The sequence below is a fragment of the Natator depressus genome, chromosome 8, assembly GCF_965152275.1.
Source record: "Natator depressus isolate rNatDep1 chromosome 8, rNatDep2.hap1, whole genome shotgun sequence".
Classification (NCBI taxonomy): domain Eukaryota; kingdom Metazoa; phylum Chordata; order Testudines; family Cheloniidae; genus Natator; species Natator depressus.
In genome coordinates, this window is record NC_134241.1 from 22,376,021 (window position 1) to 22,396,412 (window position 20,392).

Genomic DNA, 20,392 nt, shown 5'->3' on the forward strand with positions numbered 1-20,392 from the left:
CCTAGTGACAGGCATTTCGTGATCTCTGGAGTTGATGCTGCAACTGTTCTGTAGCAGGAATTTTCTCCCAGAGGATTCCCTTTTCCCCCAAACTCACATGCTTCACTTTCCTCCATTCTCTCATGGCTTCTCTTTCACCAGTGGGTGCCTATGTTGTAGCCCATGGGCCAAGTGGGGCCCTTTGAATTCTATGATACAGTCTGCAGCTGTCCTCATCTTTAATGTGGTAGAGCAGCACAAGACGACTTGCAGTCTACTTGGCTCAAGATGGAACACTGCACATGCGCAGGAACTCTCTGTGGGCCACACTTCCATAGTAGAAAGAAGAGGCTGGCTGCAGTCTGCTCTATTTTATAGAGAGCGTGCATTTCATTCAGGTTCTTTTCTTGTTCCCAGCATGAAGTTTGGCTGGGCAAAGTTTGGACATCTTTGCTTTAAAACTGGATACAGGTGCATAATGTATAAATAGCAGAGAGTAAATGGGTTACCTTCCTTCCCCCCGCTTCCTGTCTGGGATTGTTCTTTTCCATCTATATTCCTTGATCTCTATTTTAGGGAGGGAATGAATATTCGATAACCATGTTGAGAAGTTCTCTGGAGTGTTTGGAGTTGTGACACTAACTACAGTGTAGTAGGGCTTAAGAACTGCAATGAAGCAAATTCTATGGGGATGACCACACAGGGTATATCTACACTACACACTAAGCCTGGACTCTGACTCAGGTTTGAGCCTAACCCTCCCTTTTGTCCACACATAAATTAGTCTGACTCGGGTCAGCAAGCTCAGAACATGGGTGCTAGGACCTTGCTGGGCGGGGGGGTTGGGTCAGAGTCTCACTCTGACTTGGGCCCAAGCCCTGTCATTTTGCAGTGTGGATGCAAGTCAAGCTGCACACTCGATAGAAAAGGTCTGTTCAGTGCAGTGTGGACACATCAGCAAGGCTGGGAGACCCAGGTCCAGCCATTGTAAACCCAGTTTTTGCAACACAGTGTGGATGCTCAAGTGTGGGCTTGGAAACGTCTCACAAATCTAGGCCCCACAGACCCAGGCTTTGTAGACGTATCCAGAAAGCTAATAAGAGAGAGCGAGCAAACGGATGAGACAGATACAAAAGACAGTGGAGAGATGAGAGAGATAAGGAAGAGATAGACAGAAGCAGAAGCTGGTGGAGGAGTTGGCACAGTGACCACTCAGAGAAGCTGTGATAAGAGCTTGTCATCAGAGAAGCTGTGATAAGCCTCTTTTGTTCTTTGTCCCTGTTTTTTCTTTCAGATACAACAAAGACAGTTCAACAAGGCTTCCAACTCAACCTACTGCGTATTCATGGTCAACAAACCCTACGCCATCACCTGCTCAGTGGTGGCCTTCTACATTCCATTCCTCTTGATGGTGTTGGCCTACTATCGGATCTACATCACGGCCAGGGAGCATGCCCGCCAGATCCGGATCCTCCAGCGTGCAGGGGCACCCACAGAGGGGAGGCACCACCCGGACCAGCATAGCACTCACCGTATGAAGACTGAGACCAAAGCTGCCAAGACCCTGTGTATCATCATGGGGTGCTTCTGTCTGTGCTGGGCCCCATTCTTTATCACTAATGTCGTGGACCCGTTCATAAACTATACTGTACCTGAGCAGCTGTGGACAGCTTTCCTGTGGTTGGGCTACATCAATTCAGGGTTGAACCCCTTCCTGTATGCCTTCCTGAACAAGTCTTTCAGACGTGCCTTCCTCATCATTCTGTGCTGTGGGGACGAACGCTACCGAAGGCCTTCCATCTTGGGGCAAACTGTCCCCTGTTCCACCACCACTATAAATGGATCAACGCATGTGCTAAGGTAAGTGCTCCTCAGAAGCAGCAGAGTACTCCGAACCACTGAAAGCAGTTCACTGTTGTCAATGGGCTTTTATTGAAGGGCAGATTTCTTCTTCTGTTAGGGCATGGGAAGGGTTAAATTTCCAAAGGAGGTGCAATAGGAGCACCTGAAGAATCTGGATTTGTGCCTGCGCTCTGGCATTTGTGCACACACAGCAGGTAATGGCATGCCTGCCACCATGTGCAATTCCTTGATTTCTGTGTGCACAGAAGAGGTTATGCAGGTGCAATACGCATGTGACCATTTTTGAAGGGGCTTCTCAGTTTAAATGTTTCACCCCAATCGGTCAAAATGAACACCACTGAGATGCTGTCATTCCCCTCTCTGGTTAGCAAGGAGCCATTACCTTTCTATGGTCTATAATTCCTTTCTCTAAATCCCAGTCATTTCATTTTCTAAACCAATGCCAGGGGCCTTCATTCCATGGCATGTAATTGCAATGGTTTACCCTGTATTTTTTGTCATGTTCACTGGCAGCGAATTGCCTCCAGCTAAGGTATTTTAATAATGTCTCCATTCTAGTCAGTGGATCGAAGCCTCTGGATCCTGTGAACAGCTGTCTGCACTTAGAGCTCTGAGCAGATAAGGGGTCATGACCCTGCTGGGCACTTGAGATTGGGAGCGGGATAAGGTCGACTGGTGAAGATCAGGCACCTGATGATTCTCTGTGCAAGTGCTGTGTGAAAAACACCGCTCTTGACTCCCGGTCAGAGGGTTGGGGAAGTGGGTGGTGGAGTTATATGGGGGAATGAGAAAATCAGTGCTCCCCAGAATGTCAGTGTGAACTCCTCTTATTCTCTGAGGGATGGGGATGTAAGCAGCACCTCCGTAGCACAGTCGTGTGTTTATTGGGGAGGATAGTTTATTGGGGAGGACAGCTCTCAGCTCTAACTCCCAGAGTGTAATGCCCAGGTGACTGTATTATCTACAGCCTAGAGGCTCAGTTCCGAAGCTGAACTCTCCCAAACTGGGTTCCATCAGGGGGTTTGTCTCAGACATATTTTTATTGTAAACATCCATGTCCTCTTGCAATGGGCTTCTGAGGTACAATGGATGGGAGAGGGGAATGACTCAGCATAGTAACTCATGCACTCAGGAATGCCTTTTTTAGGTTTCCAGGCCACTAACAAGGGTTTTTAAAAATACCTTCTGCTGATTAAAATTGGGTTTCCGAGGCTAAGCTCCCTGTGCCCTCATTCTGTAACTGAGTCTTGGCTCTGCACCACTCTGCTGTGTGAGCTGTTATTTATATCATAGCAGTGCTCCTAGGGATGAGCCAAATGCTGGTCTCCTGAAGGAGGATTTACAGAGCAGCCAGGCTGTCTCTGGCATTGCTCATTTTGAAGCCTCTCTCCAGTCCACCATAAGCAAGTCAGTAATTTTTCTGGAGCTCTATAGCAGTGGATGTTGTAAACACGTCATTGGGAGGGAAGAGACTGTGGTCTTACAGTAGTGCTGGATGGTTTTCACTGTTGTAAGGCTCAATGTTTTATGGGACCAGTCACACCTGGGACTAGCCAGTGGCTCGGCCATTTAGAAGGTTCAGGAGTCTGAGGACAGCACAGTGGTCTGGAGAGGAAGGGAGGGAGTCCTGCATCTAGTTTTAGTTAGTGGGTACTGAGATCTGGCACTTGACTATCAAGCATAGAAGCCAGAGGATCTGCAATGCACTTCCTTCCACTCTTCAGTGCATAATGATTTGAGTTTGGGGGAAAGGGAGCTGTGAAGGAAGCTCATCATGATTGGAGGGGATGCGTTGCTTGTGGTTTTCCTAGCTCCAGCACTGAGCACCCCAGTCAGTCATCACAATGGCCTCTTACCATCAAACTCTTCTTGGACACACACAGCTGTGTCCTGCAGCTAGAGAGCATGGTGAACATCAGTCCCTGCAGAGCTAGAGATGTACACAAGATCAGCATTGTCTGGGAAAACACTGTACAGCTAGAGAAGGCGAATGGGTTATAACAAAGGGGATTCCGTATCTTAGCTGAGATCACAGCAGGGTTATTTCTGTTTGCAACCTTCTCTACCTGCATCCTGCCTTTCCCTGTGTTCACCCTCTTGCAAGTCCCCCAAAAGTGAATGAATGGCAAGTAACAGGACCACTTGCATAGGTTTCCTGTACTCCTATAATTCTGTCAGACTGGATGGAGCACTAGTATAATGCCCCATAGAGAATAATTCTACATAATTCACCTGCTGAGTGAAGATCCCAGGGTTATCAGGCTGGTGAAGAGAGGTGTAAGTTAGGGCTTGGGAGAATGTAGCTCACTGCATTTATCCTCCTTCCTTGCTGATAACAATGTGCTTTGTGTTTAAAAGAAAAGTGTTGATGCAATTTAACTAAGAAAAGCTTTCAGGCAAGAATAGCTGCCCACAGATCATAATTACGCAGATTTCCGTTCTTAAACCCCAAACCTCTATCAGCATAAATATATGCCACCGCCCACCCCTACCCTGAGGGAAATAACTAACACCTCCCTCCTCAATTTAGAAAGCTGAGGAAACCAAAAGGTAATGGGCCTCTGAAGGACTGGTGTGCAGAGCAGGCATTCCTGAGCAGCCCCATTTGATCATCCCAGCCTCCAAGGGGGAAGAAATGGAAACCTGCAATGTGAAGCAAGCATCTAAGTACAGTACTGCCATGCTAAGCAGGGTTTGGGAGGTACTGAGAGATGATGGTGAGCCAATGGGAAGTGAGCTGAGGTGCCTTTATGTAAGAACACTAAAGAGATATGATACAATCTTACCCAAAAGCTTTCTTTATGGCTTGTCATCAGAGACAGAGAAGGTAAATGTGGAAAAGATTTAAAGGTCACCAGGCCCATGTTCCTGCCCTATGTAGAATTATTCTCTATGGGGAATATATCCGATGAAGTGAGCTGTAGCCCACGAAAGCTTATGCTCAAATAAATTGGTTAGTCTCTAAGGTGCCACAAGTATTCCTTTTCTTTTTGCGAATACAGACTAACACGGCTGCTACTCTTAAACCTGTGCATCTAATGAATTACTGAGGAGAACTGGAGGTTCCAGATGCAATGGGTGTCTTTGTCTTTGTTTAAGATGAGACGCAGACACTGTTCTGGAATGCGACTGACTTTTAAGAATGTTTTCTCATCAAAGAATGCAGTGTTTTATTTTTCTGACAACATTAAGTGTCAAAATGTTCTGACAGAGCTATTTTAGGATTTTTCACATTTATGTTAGAAATGAAAAAACAAGCAAACCACTCTGAGGATCAGAGTGTGCTAAAAACACGGTAATGTTTCCCTCACCAAATACAAATGGACACAATCGGAGACAGATTTTATTGCCGTGTGTGTGTGTGTGTGTGCGCGCGCGCGCGCTTGAAGGATATAGCATTGTAGTCCTAGAAGACTAAATTTCTCCAGGGTATAGACATAACCCAGGCAGAGACAGTGCATGTCACTCTGACCATGTGCTTTAACCACAAATCAGCACTAGGAGGTGCCAGCAGACATCAATTTTCATAGTGCCCATTCAGTTCTTCATCTCTCTGCGAATCAGTGCCAAGGGCCTCTGTCCACTGGGACTTTGAATGAGACCAACAAGCTTCCCCCCCCCAAACATACTACTGAATAGCTATTAGATGGAAACAAGCTGCAATCACAACTAGAACTGTGTGTGCAGAGGGAAAAATATTCATTCAGATATTCATTCAACTTTGAAAGTGCATTTTGATTTGATCATATCTACAAACCTTTGGGATTTGCTTTCCGCAAACATATGAGCACTTGAGCTCTATTAGAACAAATACTCCTCCCAAGTGCATTTTTATCTTAAGGTTTGAATTTTCACCTACATTAATTTTGAACTATACATACAGTTGCAAAATTCAAGCTGTGTTGGTGCAAATTGTGAATTATAAAGTCTGCAGACATCTCTACAATGTGGAATTCACACTGTATTAGTGCTTTATAATTTATGTCATTTACCTGAGTTAGCTACTCAAGTTGCAGCATGAATTATATATCTGATTGTGATATTTGCAATTCACAATTCTAGTGAACTGCAGATTCGGAAATTATTCGTTGAAAGAATTAAGATCTGTAGTATTCCCACATAGAACAAGTTCCAGAATTTTGCCATAGTGCAGAATATGGCTGTGGTGAAGGTGTAACTGAGCAGTGGTCAGAGCTGACAAGCCCTGAAAGTATTCAAGGGGTCACTTTTGCGTTAGGAGAGCTGATGAAAGTAAGCTGATAAGCGTAGGTCTGTTGGGAAAGCCTAATCAACTGCACATACAATGGGGACAATGTGTTTCTGAGAAATTGTTGTTAGAGAGCTGGATGACTGTGGTGTCACTAAACTGCAACTTGTTTGGGTTCATTCTCAATCATTAAGGCTTGTGGTGAAAGTTTCTTTTCTTAAATGTGACTTTGAAAGTGCTTTGTGAGTCAGAGGGGTAAATTTTTCATGATTGCAGTGATTTAAGGTTTAGTCATATAGTCAGAGTTTAAGGCTTGAAGGAACCACCAGATCGTGTAGTCCAGTGGTTCTCAATCAGGGGCACGCTTACCCCTGGGCTACGTAGAGGTCTTCCAGGGGGTACATCAACTCATTTAGATATTTGCCTAGTTTTACAACAGGCTTCATAAAAAGCACTAGCAAAGTCAGTACAAACTAAAATTTCATACTGACAATGACTTGTTTATACTGCTCTATAGATGATACACTGAAATGTAAGTACAATATTTATATTCCAGTTAATTTTATAATTATATGGTAAAAATGAGAAAGCAAACCATTGTTCAGTAACAGTGTGCTGTGACAATTGTGTATGTTTATGTCTGATTTTGTAAGTGAGGTGAAAGGTGGTATATGCAAGACAAATCAGACTACTGAAAAGGGGACAGTAGTCTGGAAAGGTTGACAGTCACTGATCTAGTCTGACCTCCTGTATGTCACAGGCCACCAACACCACCCAGCAGTGGCAGTGCTAGTTCATTGGGGGCCCTAGGCAGGAATATTCTCCCTGCCCCCCAATACTAAAACAGGCAAGTTCTTATAATAAAAAGCAAATAGGGTTCCCCCTGGAGCTGCTCAGAGTCCCAAGCAATTGCTTAGTCTGCATATGCCTTGTGCCGGTTCTGCCATCCAGCACCCACACACTAAACCAAACAACCGAAATAAGACAGAAGTGCCACAGCCCACAGGGGATGAAACTACTATGTGACACAGGCAGAAAACAGGAGGGACCGAAGTGCACCAATGTCTGTTTCCTCTCATTATAGCCATCTCTTCTCATTCCCATGTTCTGGATGGGTTATCCAGACTCCTTCATTGCTTCTCCAGAGTAGCTGCCATAATCCATAGGAAATTTGGTTGAGATTTTCAAAGCTGTCTGGGGATTTTGCTATGTGACTCCCATTGAAATCAACCCTCTAGCTGCCTTTGAAACATTCATCCCTCAACCTTGGAGGGCTTTAGACTTCTGCATCCTGCTCTGAATTCCAGTGGGTGCTCTGCTATCTTCTCTGTTGTGGAAAGGGAGGGAGAGTGGAAAATGGGTAAAAGGAGAGCTTCTGCACCCCTCGCATACATTCAGTTGTTGTGAAGATTCTGAAGTCATCTCTGATGCTGTGAGTGTTTGGTAGGACTTGTGGGAATAGTTTGCACACATGATCTTTTAATGCTTTATGCTTCCACTTTACCTCTGCCAGGGGGTCTCATGGCACATTAGTGAAGGTATGAATTCTCAGACCCACACCGTGAGGTTAGTATTCTCATGACAGACAGGTAAACAGACACAGACTGGAGGATAGACTTGCCCAAGGTCACCATGTGAGTTAATGGGAGAACTAGGAACATAACCTAGATTTTCTGTTTCTCAGTTCTGTGCTTTAGCAGTACCATCCTTCTCCATCTTGGGCACTGTTTGGACATAGAGCATATAGAAAGGTGAGCTCAGGAGGGATAAAGTGATAAATCCATCAGTTTTCTTGCAGAAAGGCAGACCAAATAATATGTCTGTTCTCTTTCCATTGGGGAGAAGCCTCCTCACCTCCTGCTGATCTTATTTCTCTAAGCCAACCAAAGTACATGTTTTCCCTCTAACAAGAGCAAAGGGAGGAGGAGAAAATACAGGCTCTGAAGGTGATGAACCATTGTCCCTTATATATACAAAATAAATAACCCACCTACCCCTTGCTCCACTCTCAGAACAGCAAGGCTGTATAAAATTCTTTGAACTCCATGCAGAAGTTAATGCCTAGCACTGTGCTGTAGCCTTATCAATTCCCCCCGCAGAGACCACAGGTAATTGCTTCTATAAAGCTGAAGTCATCTTGATCTGGAGCTTTCTTTCTGCTGTTTGCACAGTTGATCTGTTGTCACCAGTTTCTCACATCCGGGTTTTTTAAGTTTACCAATTATATGGCTTAGAACTCAGTAGGCATAAAAATAAATCCAGTCTGGTTTTTGGGAGGAAAAAGTTGTAATTTCCATAAAAGAAAGAGAGAATTGTTGTGTGAAATGGTATTTCCATCCCCCTGAAAGGTCTGTTTGGAATGTGTTGGGGAGACTGTCACTGCTGTGTGATATAGAAGCTTGCATGAAAAGAATATTAACCAAGTATCTGTATCCAGGCGGATACATTCCTTTGGATGTCTCCTTCTCCCAGCAGTCATCCATGTTTGTGCTGGATGAACACAGCGGGTCTGTTCTTCTCTTTACACAGGAGCATTGCTCAGACTTCCCATGTGACCCTGGGCAAGTCCCTTAGGCCTAGTCCACACATAAAATTTAGGTCAACATAGCTACAGTGTTCAGGGGTGTGAAAAATCCACATCCCTGAGTGCCGGAGCTCTGCTGACCTAACAGACAGTTTCAATGCAGCTAGGCTGATGGAAGAATGCTTCCGTCGATCTAGCTACTGTCACTCAGGGAAGTGAAGCTGTTACAGCAACGGAAAACCCACTTCCGTGGCTGTAGTCTGTGTCTGTAGTGTAGATATGGCCTTAATCTCTCTGTCTCAATTCCCCATCTGTAAAATTGGGTTAATAGCACTTTTCTTCTCCTGTCCTTTTGTCTGCCTTGGCAGTGGTGGATGGGAGACTGTGCAACAGGCTATTGCACACAGAGAGAAGGGACTGACACATTGATTGTATTTGAGAATTATATGACTATGCAATAGAATGCTACGGAAACTAATAAATAAAACAGACCTGCACAGCAAGTCCTTTCAGATGTGATTTTTGATAATTGAAGAAGGCTTCAATCTCACAAGGCCCTTAATCCCCTCAGCACCTGATTGCATCTCCACAGATCATTGGCCCATCGATAGCATTATGTCTTACATCCAACCGAGAAGTCTCCCTCAGTGCCATTAGCTACAAACTCTCCCTCCCTTGCATGCTATGCAAATCAAATGACACCCCATTAAAGTGGGCAGCCCTTGAGTGCACCCTCTGTGGTTCTCCAGGGATTGATTGCTGGGAGAAGTATCTGAGATACCAAAGAGAATTAGTCCTGATTGCAATAAAATGGGACTTGGTCAGTAGTTTTCGGCAATAAATTAATTCCCAGGACAGCAGATCTTTGTCTCTCCAAACAGTAATTAAAATTACACCCAAGACATGAGTGATTGAAAGAGTGAGTGACTTAAAGAGACAGACAAAGCAATAGAGAACTGTGTGGAAGAATGAAGTCAGGAGGAAGGAGTGTGGCTGTCTCAGCAGAATTCAGATCTAACCAGTCCAGAGCATCTGATGTGTCAGTATCTGTGGAGTGGGAAGCCCAGCGCACCGGTCCTCTTCTGCTGTTTATGGCTCTGGTGATGATGGAGATACCAGCTGGTGCTGCCAGATAAAGTTTCACCTGCATGGCCTTGCTGCTCTGGAGCATCGAAGAGCTAGTATCTTACCTTCACCATGTCTATTCAATGGTGCCTGTACACCTCACGTTCTCAATGCCCTCTGAATGCCCAGCCCGCCCCTCCCCATTCCTCACACAACTGGTTTTTGAAGGAGGATTCCTTTGCGTAGGGTGGCACTAGCATTCTACATAGTCCTCCCCTCCCCCAACCACCAACTTCTTTCTGAGCAGTTGAGCTTTGGTCGGAACCAATCTACACTTGGGTTAGTTCTCAATGAGGTCTTTGCCGATACACTTTGTGGGTATAGCACAACCCCGCACACCAGGTGTACTCTAGCACTGGTCTGTCCATGCTTATATGTGCTCTGATGTTTCTGGTTGTGCCCCCACCCTGCAATATTTACCAAGAACCTATATCATTCTTGGCACTGCACAGCTGGGGAAGCCGATTCTTAGACTATAGAGGACACACAGCCTCAGCAATACCGACACCTACAGCACATTGGGTCCTTGTATGAATCTGAGGTGATGTAAGAACCTAACTGGGCTAATTGTTGAAAGGCTTTGTGGAATATGTCTGGTTCAAGGAGGGATTTGAGAGGGGTTGTTTGGACATAAGAGGGAGACTTTATCCAGGCAGAAGGGGCATGAATTGAGGAAGGGAGAAGGATACAAAAAAGGCAGTGAGGCAGGAAGAGCAAAGGGAATAAGAAGGGAGTATGACTGATTTGGAGCTGCTCTGTAATAATTTAGGAATACTGTATATTGACCTGGTTAATGGGATGTTTACTGTATGAATAGATTGGGTTTGTGTAACAGGGTGTTATAAGTAAGGCTAAGATTTTGTCATGTATATTTTTTAGTAAAAGTCACGGACAGGTCAGGGCAAAAAAGAAAAATTCATGGAAGCCATGACCTGTTCTTGACTTTTACTAAAAATATACCTGACAAAATGGGGATCTGCTGGTCCCCACACCGCCTGAAGTGGGGCAGCTGTGCAGAAGTTAGGAGCCACCTGCAACAGGTAGGGGCTGCGGGGTACCCCTGCCACCTGCAGCTCTGGGGGTGCCTCGCTGCCCATGGGGGCCAGGAGCTGTGGGGGTTCCCCCGCCATGGCCAGGAGCTTCAGAGTTCCCTGCCGCCTGCGGTGGCTGTGGGCTCGGGAGTTACCCCGCCACCCATGGCAGCTGGGAGCTGGGGGTTCCCCACCACCAGCAGTGGCTGGGAGCTGTGCAGTACCCTGCCACCCACAGCAACTTGGAGCTCTGGGGGCCACCAGAAGCGGTGGGGGTACCCCATAGCTCCCTGCCCCTGCTGGAGGCAAGGGACCCTGCAGCTCCCAACCACCGCAGGCTGAAGTCACGGAGGTCGCAGAAGTCATGGATTCCATTACTTCTGCGACCTCCGTGACTAAATTGTAGCCTTAGTTATAAGGAAATACCAGCAGAAAAGAAAAAGAATGGCAGAAGATCAGACACCCCTCAGGAAACACTTAGGAGTTGTTATGGGACAGTGCCAGAGCATTGGCTCAATCTCTGATGAGCTTACAGGACTGATTTGGATGAGAAAGGCCAAAGCCCACAAATACAGAAGAACAAAAGAACTGTGGCTGTTTAAACAGGATCTCTCTTTTTGGAGAGAGGGAATTGTTCAGTGGAATCGGGCTGAAACGTAAGGGCTCCCCAAGGTGTCTGAAGATGGTAGGCCTACCTAGTTTACCATCAGGGAATGATAAGTGTAGGTAAAAGATAGACATGTGGGTGGATTGTTTTAAAAAAAATTTTCTATAAGTTCTTTGTTTCTACTTCAAAATAAACAACACTTATCGTAAGGAGGCTGCTTGGTCACAGAGTCCTGAAAGAAGAGTCTCAAGAACTGAACCCAGTGGGGCCTGCTGGGTATCATGAGTGATCCACAGGGTCCTGTAGCTCAGGGTTCGATCTAAGGATAGGAGAATTATGGAATTCCACCCCAGGATAGATAAAGGCATGTGGTTTAACACCCAGCCCTGAAATTCTGACCGGGAGACATAGGCAGGAGCAGAACCGTGCGGGGCCTCGCAGGTGAAGATGAGAAGATTGAAATTATTATGGAGGGTTAGGGGAAGCCAGAAGATAGATTCAAAGGTGAAGCAACATGCCAAAGCAGCAGGAGAGGAAATCAGTTCAGAAGGCATATAGTACATCTCTCTCCCTGTGCACACTGATGCACCTGCAATCTGCCTGTTCCCTCATGGTGCCATCTGTGGACCCTGCCTGCTCCAGTCTGGCACCATCTGTGCTCCCCACACTTCTCCTGAGAGTCACACTTTAGAACAATACAGACATGACTCTGAAAGGGATGAATTACAAGTCCTACTCATTTCCCTAACAGTTTTAAACAGATGGGTAATCACCATAGCAATAAATCCTGTGCTAATGAGGAGTCCTCGCAGAAATTCACTCTTGATGGCGTGTTCCCTATCTACCTTCAACTCTCCCAGCCACTATCTCACTGGCTATGGCCACGTTCAGGCTCACTCTCTTTTACGGAATTAGATCTAGGGCTAGGATTTTCAAATGTGGCCGCAATGAATGAGTGTGTCTGCAAAACTGGGAAGCACAAACAATCAATGACTCCTGCACATTAGGTGGCTGTGCCCCACTTTTCTCAGCCTGCACACACAGACTCCCGGGTCTGCACATGTTGTGCCTAAGTTTGAAAATTTACTTCTTTCCATCCAGATACGCACAGATTGGTAATAGCACTTGCTGAATGATACCAGCATGCTCTGTGCATCACTTACTCAATCCAGTCTTCTCTAACAAGGTAGCCAGAGAGCTGCGGGGAGCGATGCATTTGTACCTGCTTTGGTGGGATTTTGTGCACGGGGGTTGCTGTTTGAATCAGGAAATCCGGAGATTAGTTACAAAATGTGTCATTATGTTGCATTCTGATATAACTGACAAGCGTCTTTCAAGGACCTGGTTTTATGGCTAGAAATCCCTTCTTCTGCCTATACAGCTTCCCTTTATTCTTGTCTGTTATCCATTACTGGGCATTAAACAGATGCCCAGCAATTAGACCTTCCTGAGTTGGACTAAAATGCATTCATTGCCATTTACCCAAAGGGTTTGGAAGTGCCAGAGTTTTCTCCCATTTTCCAATCAGGATATACCAAGGATCAGAGGGAAGAGACTCCTTATTCCCAAACAGCTGGAGATTTATACTCTGAGTATCTTCAGATGACAGCCTTTCAAATGCAGCCTCCCTCTTTTCTGGTCACTTGCCTCTCCTCCAGCTTTCCAGGGTCAGGGCTGTCCCTTGAGACGTGACAAGCTGACAGCATGGGCGTTTTTTGTCAGGGAAAATGCATTAGCCTCAGGTATGAGCTAACCTGTAGCATGACTTATGCCTCCATTGTCTCTCTCTCTCACTCATAAAATTCAAATGTCTATAAGCACCAAAACAGCTGCTTAGTAGGAAGGTTGGACTGCAAGGAGTAACTAAAAAGAGACAGTCCCCAGGAGTGCAAGATACTGTGGGCCAATTTCCTCCCCCCACCCCACCTCCATTAGAATTCTATGGAAGCTAGGAGAATAACAGTAGAGAAGAATTTTTTGTCATATTTTTGCTGTACAGCAATAAACGTGCTTCCTCCACCCATTCATTCTTTCTCTCACACACACAGAAATTAGAAAAATATTTCTGGAGAGGGGACTGTGTTGTGTACAGTCTATCTGACCAGCAAGTTGCTACATTCCCACTGTGATAGTTATGATGCTGGAAATAGAATGTCTGAACACTTCAAAAAGGACCTGGATTTTCTCTTGAGGGTGCAAGGGTTTCTACCAGAGATGGGGGAAGATTTCTCTTTAAACTAAAAATTTGCTTTTTCAGTACATAATGCAGCTTTGCTTGGACAAACTTGCTAAATATTCTGATCTTCCCCTTGCTCAGAGATGAAGGATTAAGTCAAACCCAGGATCTCCTGCTTGTTGGTAAATACCAGCTGCTTCTAGGCCAACAAGCTGACCCCTGACTCTGTTGGAATTTCGGACTGACTATTTAGCTTGTAGGCTGCTTGGGTTGGCTCTGTTGCACTAAGTCAATTGGCAACGTGCACCTCTACCGGTCCTCCAAGAGCGACTGGAAGTTTTGCTGCCCCTTGTCCCTGCTGAGCATGGGATAAGATAATGTAGAGAGAGCACCTCCACTAGACTATGCAGTAAACTCAGGAGCACCCCTAGTCAAGAATAGGTTGGTCATGGTAGAAAAACCCTATGACAAAGTTCAAATAAAAAAAATTCATTACATATTTTGCATTTATTTTTAGCTTGAGCCCAGCTAGTGTGCATCTGTCTACCCATGCTGGGAGGCTTCTTCCCAGCTGCAGGGTAGAGATACCTAGGGAGAACTTAGGTGAGCAGAATGTTGCTACTCAAAATGGAATCTGACCAGGCCACAAGGGCTAACACCCCTAACTCCTGCAAAAACTGCCACGGAAACTTTAATGACCTCAGATGGTGGAAACGTTGGCTTTACATCTGTAAGATGTAGCTTAAGTATCTCCAGGATCACAATATTCTTTAGCAGTAGGGGGTGGGATATTGCCATATTCTGAATCATCCACAATGCTTCCTGCAGCACACTGGATTTCCATGGATGTTCTCCCATACATGATCAGTAGTAATCTTGCTCTGCTTAGGAGATCTGACATGATCACAGCCCATGGAACGATAGGAGGTGTAATATATTGTCTTCTAGCAGTGACCTTCCCAATGATAAAATCCACTGACCATGAAATTCACCTGACTGCAAAGTACATAAAATAACCAATTGACTACAGTGCTACTATTCCCACTGAGGAAATAACTGACCCAAGAATTTGAGAAAAGCTACATTTATGCAATCTCCCACACTCCAGCACTTTTGCTTTTCTGTGTGTCTATATTTAATTCCTCTTAGAGAAATGATTTTTAACGGAAATTTTATGAACTGGGTATTAGAGACCTGAGTGGTTGATTAGTGAAGCTGATAAAGTACTATTTTGATTCATCTGTCAAATTAAAATGGATTCCAGCCTCTCCAGTTTTTTTTCAAAATGTAAAGTTGCAGACGTCTATTTTTCTTCACTTAGGTAAATAGAATTCTTTTTTTATGTGCTGTTGTAATTTATTGGGCTGATTAAGTGTGATTGTGCACCATTGTGCCCTCTGCCGACCTGCTCAAGTATGTTATTGTATTGCCTTCTAGGGGTTGGAAAGAGCCATGGAGAAATAGGGTTCCTTCTCTTTTATAGCTAATGGAGATTTCTTCACAGAGCTCATGGTTTTGGAGCAGAACGTCCAGAGTTCTATTCTCAGTGAAGCCTTTGTGACCTAGCATGCAGGGCCGGCTCCAGGCACCAGCTTTCCAAGCAGGTGCTTGGGTTGGCATTTAGAATGGGGCGGCAGTCCGTGCGTCCCGCGGCGGCAATTCGGCGGCAGCTCTGTCGCTGTTGTGGCGGCAGCAATTCGGCAGGGACTGCTTGTGGTGGCAAAATTGGTAGAGCCGCCCCTGCTAGCATGTGGGAGGGCTGATAACTGAAGCACACAAAATCATTACACAAGGGAGACTTAGGTGGTTTAGTGCTCTTTTTTTCATCATGGCATGAGCATCAGGTGAACACAGAGCTCAGAGATTTAGGAAACATAATTTAGAGGCAATTACTAGCACATGGCATGAATTTCAGATTTGCTATGGCTCTCCGTTTTCATCTTGTGTCAGTTTAAAATAGAGCAAAAGGAGGAAAAGCTTATTTAAACTGTAACATTTAATGATGATAAAGAATATTTCCCTCAGGGTTTAATTTGGAAATGTTTGTTGGTTTCAGTTCTCTGGGCAATGTAATGGGAGGTGTTGTACAATACAATATTTCAATTCAAGAATAATGTTAAGAGACAAGAATAGCACTGTATAGCTTCAATGCATCCCTCTTGCAGGAAGTCAGAAGCTGTATTGTGTGGCTGCAACTCATGTCATGACCTGACCTCATCATCTGGAGTAAAAGTTGGCTTACTTCTGTTATTATAAAGCACTGAGGGGCAGATTCTCTGCCCTACTCCACTCCTTTGCATCACTCAAGCAGCATATAGAGAGCAGAGACTGTCCACAACTCCCAAACTGGGAAATCTCCAGCAGGTATAGATCTGGCTACTGTGCTTTCCTCCCATCCACTCCCAGTATAGGTGGCATATAGAGGCTGGGAGGGGTAGCAGTTGGAGTGGAATACTATCTCCCAGGTGGAAAATAGTGTCTTGGGGAGTCATAACTGGCTTGCACAATTGAGAAGCCCTGAGATTGCTCTAACCTGTGCCCAGGACCAGGGACAAGCAGAGACTCAGGAAGCTGTAACCAGCCAATTGATAGTCCTCCTCTGCCGGCTTGGCTGAGCATAAACAAGACAGAGAGAATCTATCCTCAGATGATAGTGAGATAACCAGAACATTTGATACTGGCTGATTCAAGTCTCGATTAATAAAAAATTTAAGAGGGGAATATAATTAATGCCAATCAACATGAGTTTATAGAAAATCTATCTGTTGGGATTACAGGTTTAGTTGATAAAGGTAACAGTGTTGATAAAATATACTTTTAATTCTGTAAGGCACAAAATTTTGATTAAGAAACTAGAATTATATAAAAATCAGCATGGCACATGTTTTAAAATGGATCAAAACTAGCTAACTGATAGGTCTCAAAATGTAATTGTAAATGAGGAATTGTCATGGAGCAGCTGTGTTTCTAGTGGGATTGTTTCTTGGCCCTATGCTGTTTAATATTTTTATCAATGACCTAGAAAAAATATGAAATCATTATTGATAAAGTTTGCAGGGGACACAAAGCTTGGGGGACTGGTGAATAATGAGGAGGACAAGTTATTGATACAGAGCAATATGGATTGCTTGGTAAACTGGTTTTTCAGTATGGCCAAAAGGTCATGCACCTAGGAACAAAGAACGCAGTCCATACTTACAGGACAGGAGACTCTATCCGGGTAAGCAGTGAGTCCACTGAATACATCCGATGAAGTGAGCTGTAGCTCACGAAAGCTTATGCTCAAATAAATTTGTTAGTCTCTAAGGTGTCACAAGTACTCCTCTTCTTTTTGCGGATACAGACTAACATGGCTGCTACTCTAAAACCTGAAAAAGACTTGGGGGTCTTGGTGAAAATCAGCTGAACATGAGCTTCCAGTGTAATGCTGTGACCAAAAGGGCTAATGCATTCCTTGGATGTATAAGCAGGGAATATTGAGTAGAAGTAGTGAGGTTTATTACCTCTGGATTTGGCACTGGTGTGACCACTCCTGAAATACGGAGTCCAGCTTGGATGTCCGCAGTTCAAGAAAGATGCTGAGATAGGGTTCAGAGAAGAGCTGTGAGAAAGACTAAAGAATGGGAAAACATACCTCATAGTGAGAGAGCTGAGACGCTCAATCTATTTAGCTTATCAAAAACAAAGTAAAGGGGTGACTTGCTCACAGTCTATAACTACCTACATAAGGAACAGAAATTTGATGATAAAGGGCTCTTAAATCTAGCAAAGATATGACAATAGATGAAAATTGAAGGTAGACAAATTCAGACTAGAAATAAGTCACAATTGTTTAAGAGAGAGCCACCAGAACAGCTTACTAAGGTGGTGGGCTCTCAGTCAAGATTGGATGTTTTTCAAAAAGATCTGCTCTAGTTCAACCACAGCTGTTGGACTTAAGGCAGGAATTAATTCAGGGAAGTTCTATGGCTTGTGTTATTCCAGAGAGTAGATTAGATGATCACAACGGTCTCTTCCGGTCTTAAAATCTATGAATCTATGAGTAGCTGATCATTCCTAACCCAAAAACTCTGCAGAGAGGAAGTGACACAGATATGGCCATAAAAGTTCTTTGTTCTGTTAGAGCAGTTGGAACCCAGCATTTTGCAAGTTCCACTGAGGAGGGGGAAGAATGCCCTTGATGTTGATCATATAAAGTTTGTTTTGAGGTTGTGTTTGGTATGGCATATTTCCATACTCACAGCACATTTCTGTGTGGCACTGCAGCGTAATTTCCAGTGTAAAGGTGTGTGCTCTCATAAGTGCAGGATTATGGATGCCATTCACCACTGGCAAAAGTGGCTCAGCTCCATTGACTTCAGTGGATATGTGTTTGCTAGTTATTATTATTCATTAATATTTGTATTGCAGTAGCACCTAGGATCCCCAGTCCATTGTGCTAGGCGCTGTACAAACACAGAGCAAAGATGCAGTCCCTGCTCCAAAGAATTCATCGCCTAAATATATGACAAGAGACGACATGTAGATTCAGCCAGATGGGGGAGCACAGGGAAACAATGACACATTATTGGTCAGTGTGATAGACAATAGTCTGAGCACACCAGCTGCTTAACTGCTGTTTGATAGACATAAAAAATGCTTATGGTAATGGTGAATTCAGCCCCATCATTTGGAGAAAAGATAATAGAAGGAGAAAGCTTTTATGCAACTACAAATAACTGAACTAATAGCAGAGGGAGCACAAATATACAGTTTTATGGTCTGAACCCAATGCCCATTAATATCACTGAAAACTCTCTCATTGACTTTAATGGAACTTGGATCAGGCCCTAAATAAATTTCTTTTTGTGCAGCTGTTCTCTTTACCCAGTCTTTCTCCTTCAGGTTAAGCGTTGATGGGACGGTAGTAAATGTAGCCTTGTAATATCATTGGTTGAGATATTTAAACCTAGACTTGGCAATGCACTTGAAAAAAATATATTGTAGGGGGGACAATCTTGCATTGGGTAGAGGAAAGTGTGAGTGAGAGATGGGGAACTAGACTAAATAACTTAATTAATGTCTAATTTTAGGTTAACCTTAGTCAAGAGCAAAATTGCTTTTAATTTTACCTTCATTAACTTCTACTCTGAAGACTTGTTTTGTAAAAACCTAAGGGGTAATTAGACATAAAGTGAAGAAAAATGTTGCAATTTATTTGATGAGATTTCTTGTAATTTTTAAAAATGTTTTTCCAATATTGGCAATAAAACATATGCTCCAACTTCTCAGGGATGCTTGGCATCTCACTGTATTTTACATTTTGGCATAATAGCCATTGCCCACATACAAGATTTTTAAAGTAAGTTTCACAAATGCTGAGATTGGCAGATCTTTAAGCATAGGATCAAAAGGCAGAATACGGAGAGCCATAAATGTTAGTGAAGGTAATTAACCATTGACACAACTTACCTATGGATGTGGTCAGTTCTCCATCACTTGTGGGCTTTAAGTCAAGACAGAATCTCTTCCTTAAAGAGATGCTCTAGCTCAAACAGAAGTGATGAACTTGATGTAGGAATTACTGGGTGAGGTTTTATGACTCATATTATGCAGGACATCAGGCTAGATGATCATAATGGTCCCTTCTGGCCTTAAAATCTATGAGTCAACAGCAGAGAAACCCCTCACCAGAACAAAAAGAGAACTGCACATACACCAAAGGAGCTGAAAACTAGGTGTGCTCTGTACAGCATTAAAGGCAGTTAAATTTAAGATTCAATCAACACCCTCTGTATAATTGCCCTGCCCTTTCCTCCCTGGCTGAGCTAGATGGAAGAGCAACACATTTAGTCAATTTTAAAGGGCTGTCAGACTGCAGATGTGAAGCCAAGGGTATTTGTGATGGTCAGAACGTGCCTAGAATGGGGAGAACCATACATGGAGACACAGACAGTGAGGCAGAAGAGACATGACAGACCATTTAGAAGTGTCTCTCACCAAGCGCTGGGCTTCCTTCTTTGTCCTTTAGGTTTCCAGTGGCTTTTCCCTGCCTGACCCCCCCACTCACTCACTCCTTCAATAAATGCTCTCATTACTGAGCTCTGTCTCATGCAGCCTTCTAAGCTCTTATTTAGCTGCTTCCCTTTCAATGTTAGGACAGATGAGTTAAAAAGGAGAGCTGGGAGCAATGGAAAAAGGGCAAGCCCACCATTATATACACACTTTAATTGCTTCATATAATGAGGTATATTTAGGAGGAAAAATACCTTCTTAAAAAAAAAAAGAAATATTTGCCAGTAATACATATGGGGCCAGATCCTCAGCTGATGTAAATCAGCCTCTTTCTAGCTCTGTTTACTTCAGTGGAATTATGTTGATCTACACCAGCTGAGGATCTTGCCTATGTTGTTTAACAAGCACACCAGCTGCATCTCACAGGCTTCCTCAGACCTGTTGAAGTTTAACCTGAGTGGGAATGGAGCAGAAGATGTCAGTGGGGTCGCTAGTATGTGAGGTGTCTTTGAGCTATTGGTTCATTACACATTACCGCCTGGCTAGCCAGCCTTTATGCTGGATCATTAATTCAAAGTGCCTCCCTGTAAAAACCAACCATCAGACAAAATTTCAAAGGCAAGAACTCGGGACCGATGCTACATAGAGAGTGGAGACTGGAGTCATATCTAGAATGGAAGGAGTGTGACTTGTAGTGTTACTAAATCAAAGCAAGAAAAATGGTTGGGGATTTTTTGTGGCTAGTAATTGTACTGAAGAATTGATTCGAGGCTGTGCTTAATGTGTGAAATATATTCACAGCTCCGCTTTAATTCTTTGTTTGGAGTGGGTGACAAGATTTCACAACTATTGGAGCAAAAACCCTTCAACATGGGGGTCAGGGGAG

General features: G+C 44.1%; 1 protein-coding gene across 4 annotated transcripts in view; it reads left to right on the top strand.

The window, feature by feature from the left end:
* The window catches only part of HTR4 (5-hydroxytryptamine receptor 4), a 210,516-nt gene that overhangs the window by 122,809 nt on the left and 67,315 nt on the right, over nt 1-20,392 (top strand). For all 4 annotated transcript variants that reach the window (XM_074960605.1, XM_074960603.1, XM_074960606.1 and 1 more), the window contains one exon: nt 1,274-1,839. In XM_074960605.1, the coding sequence (XP_074816706.1) occupies nt 1,274-1,839 (566 nt within the window). The remainder of the gene's footprint in view (nt 1-1,273; nt 1,840-20,392) is intronic.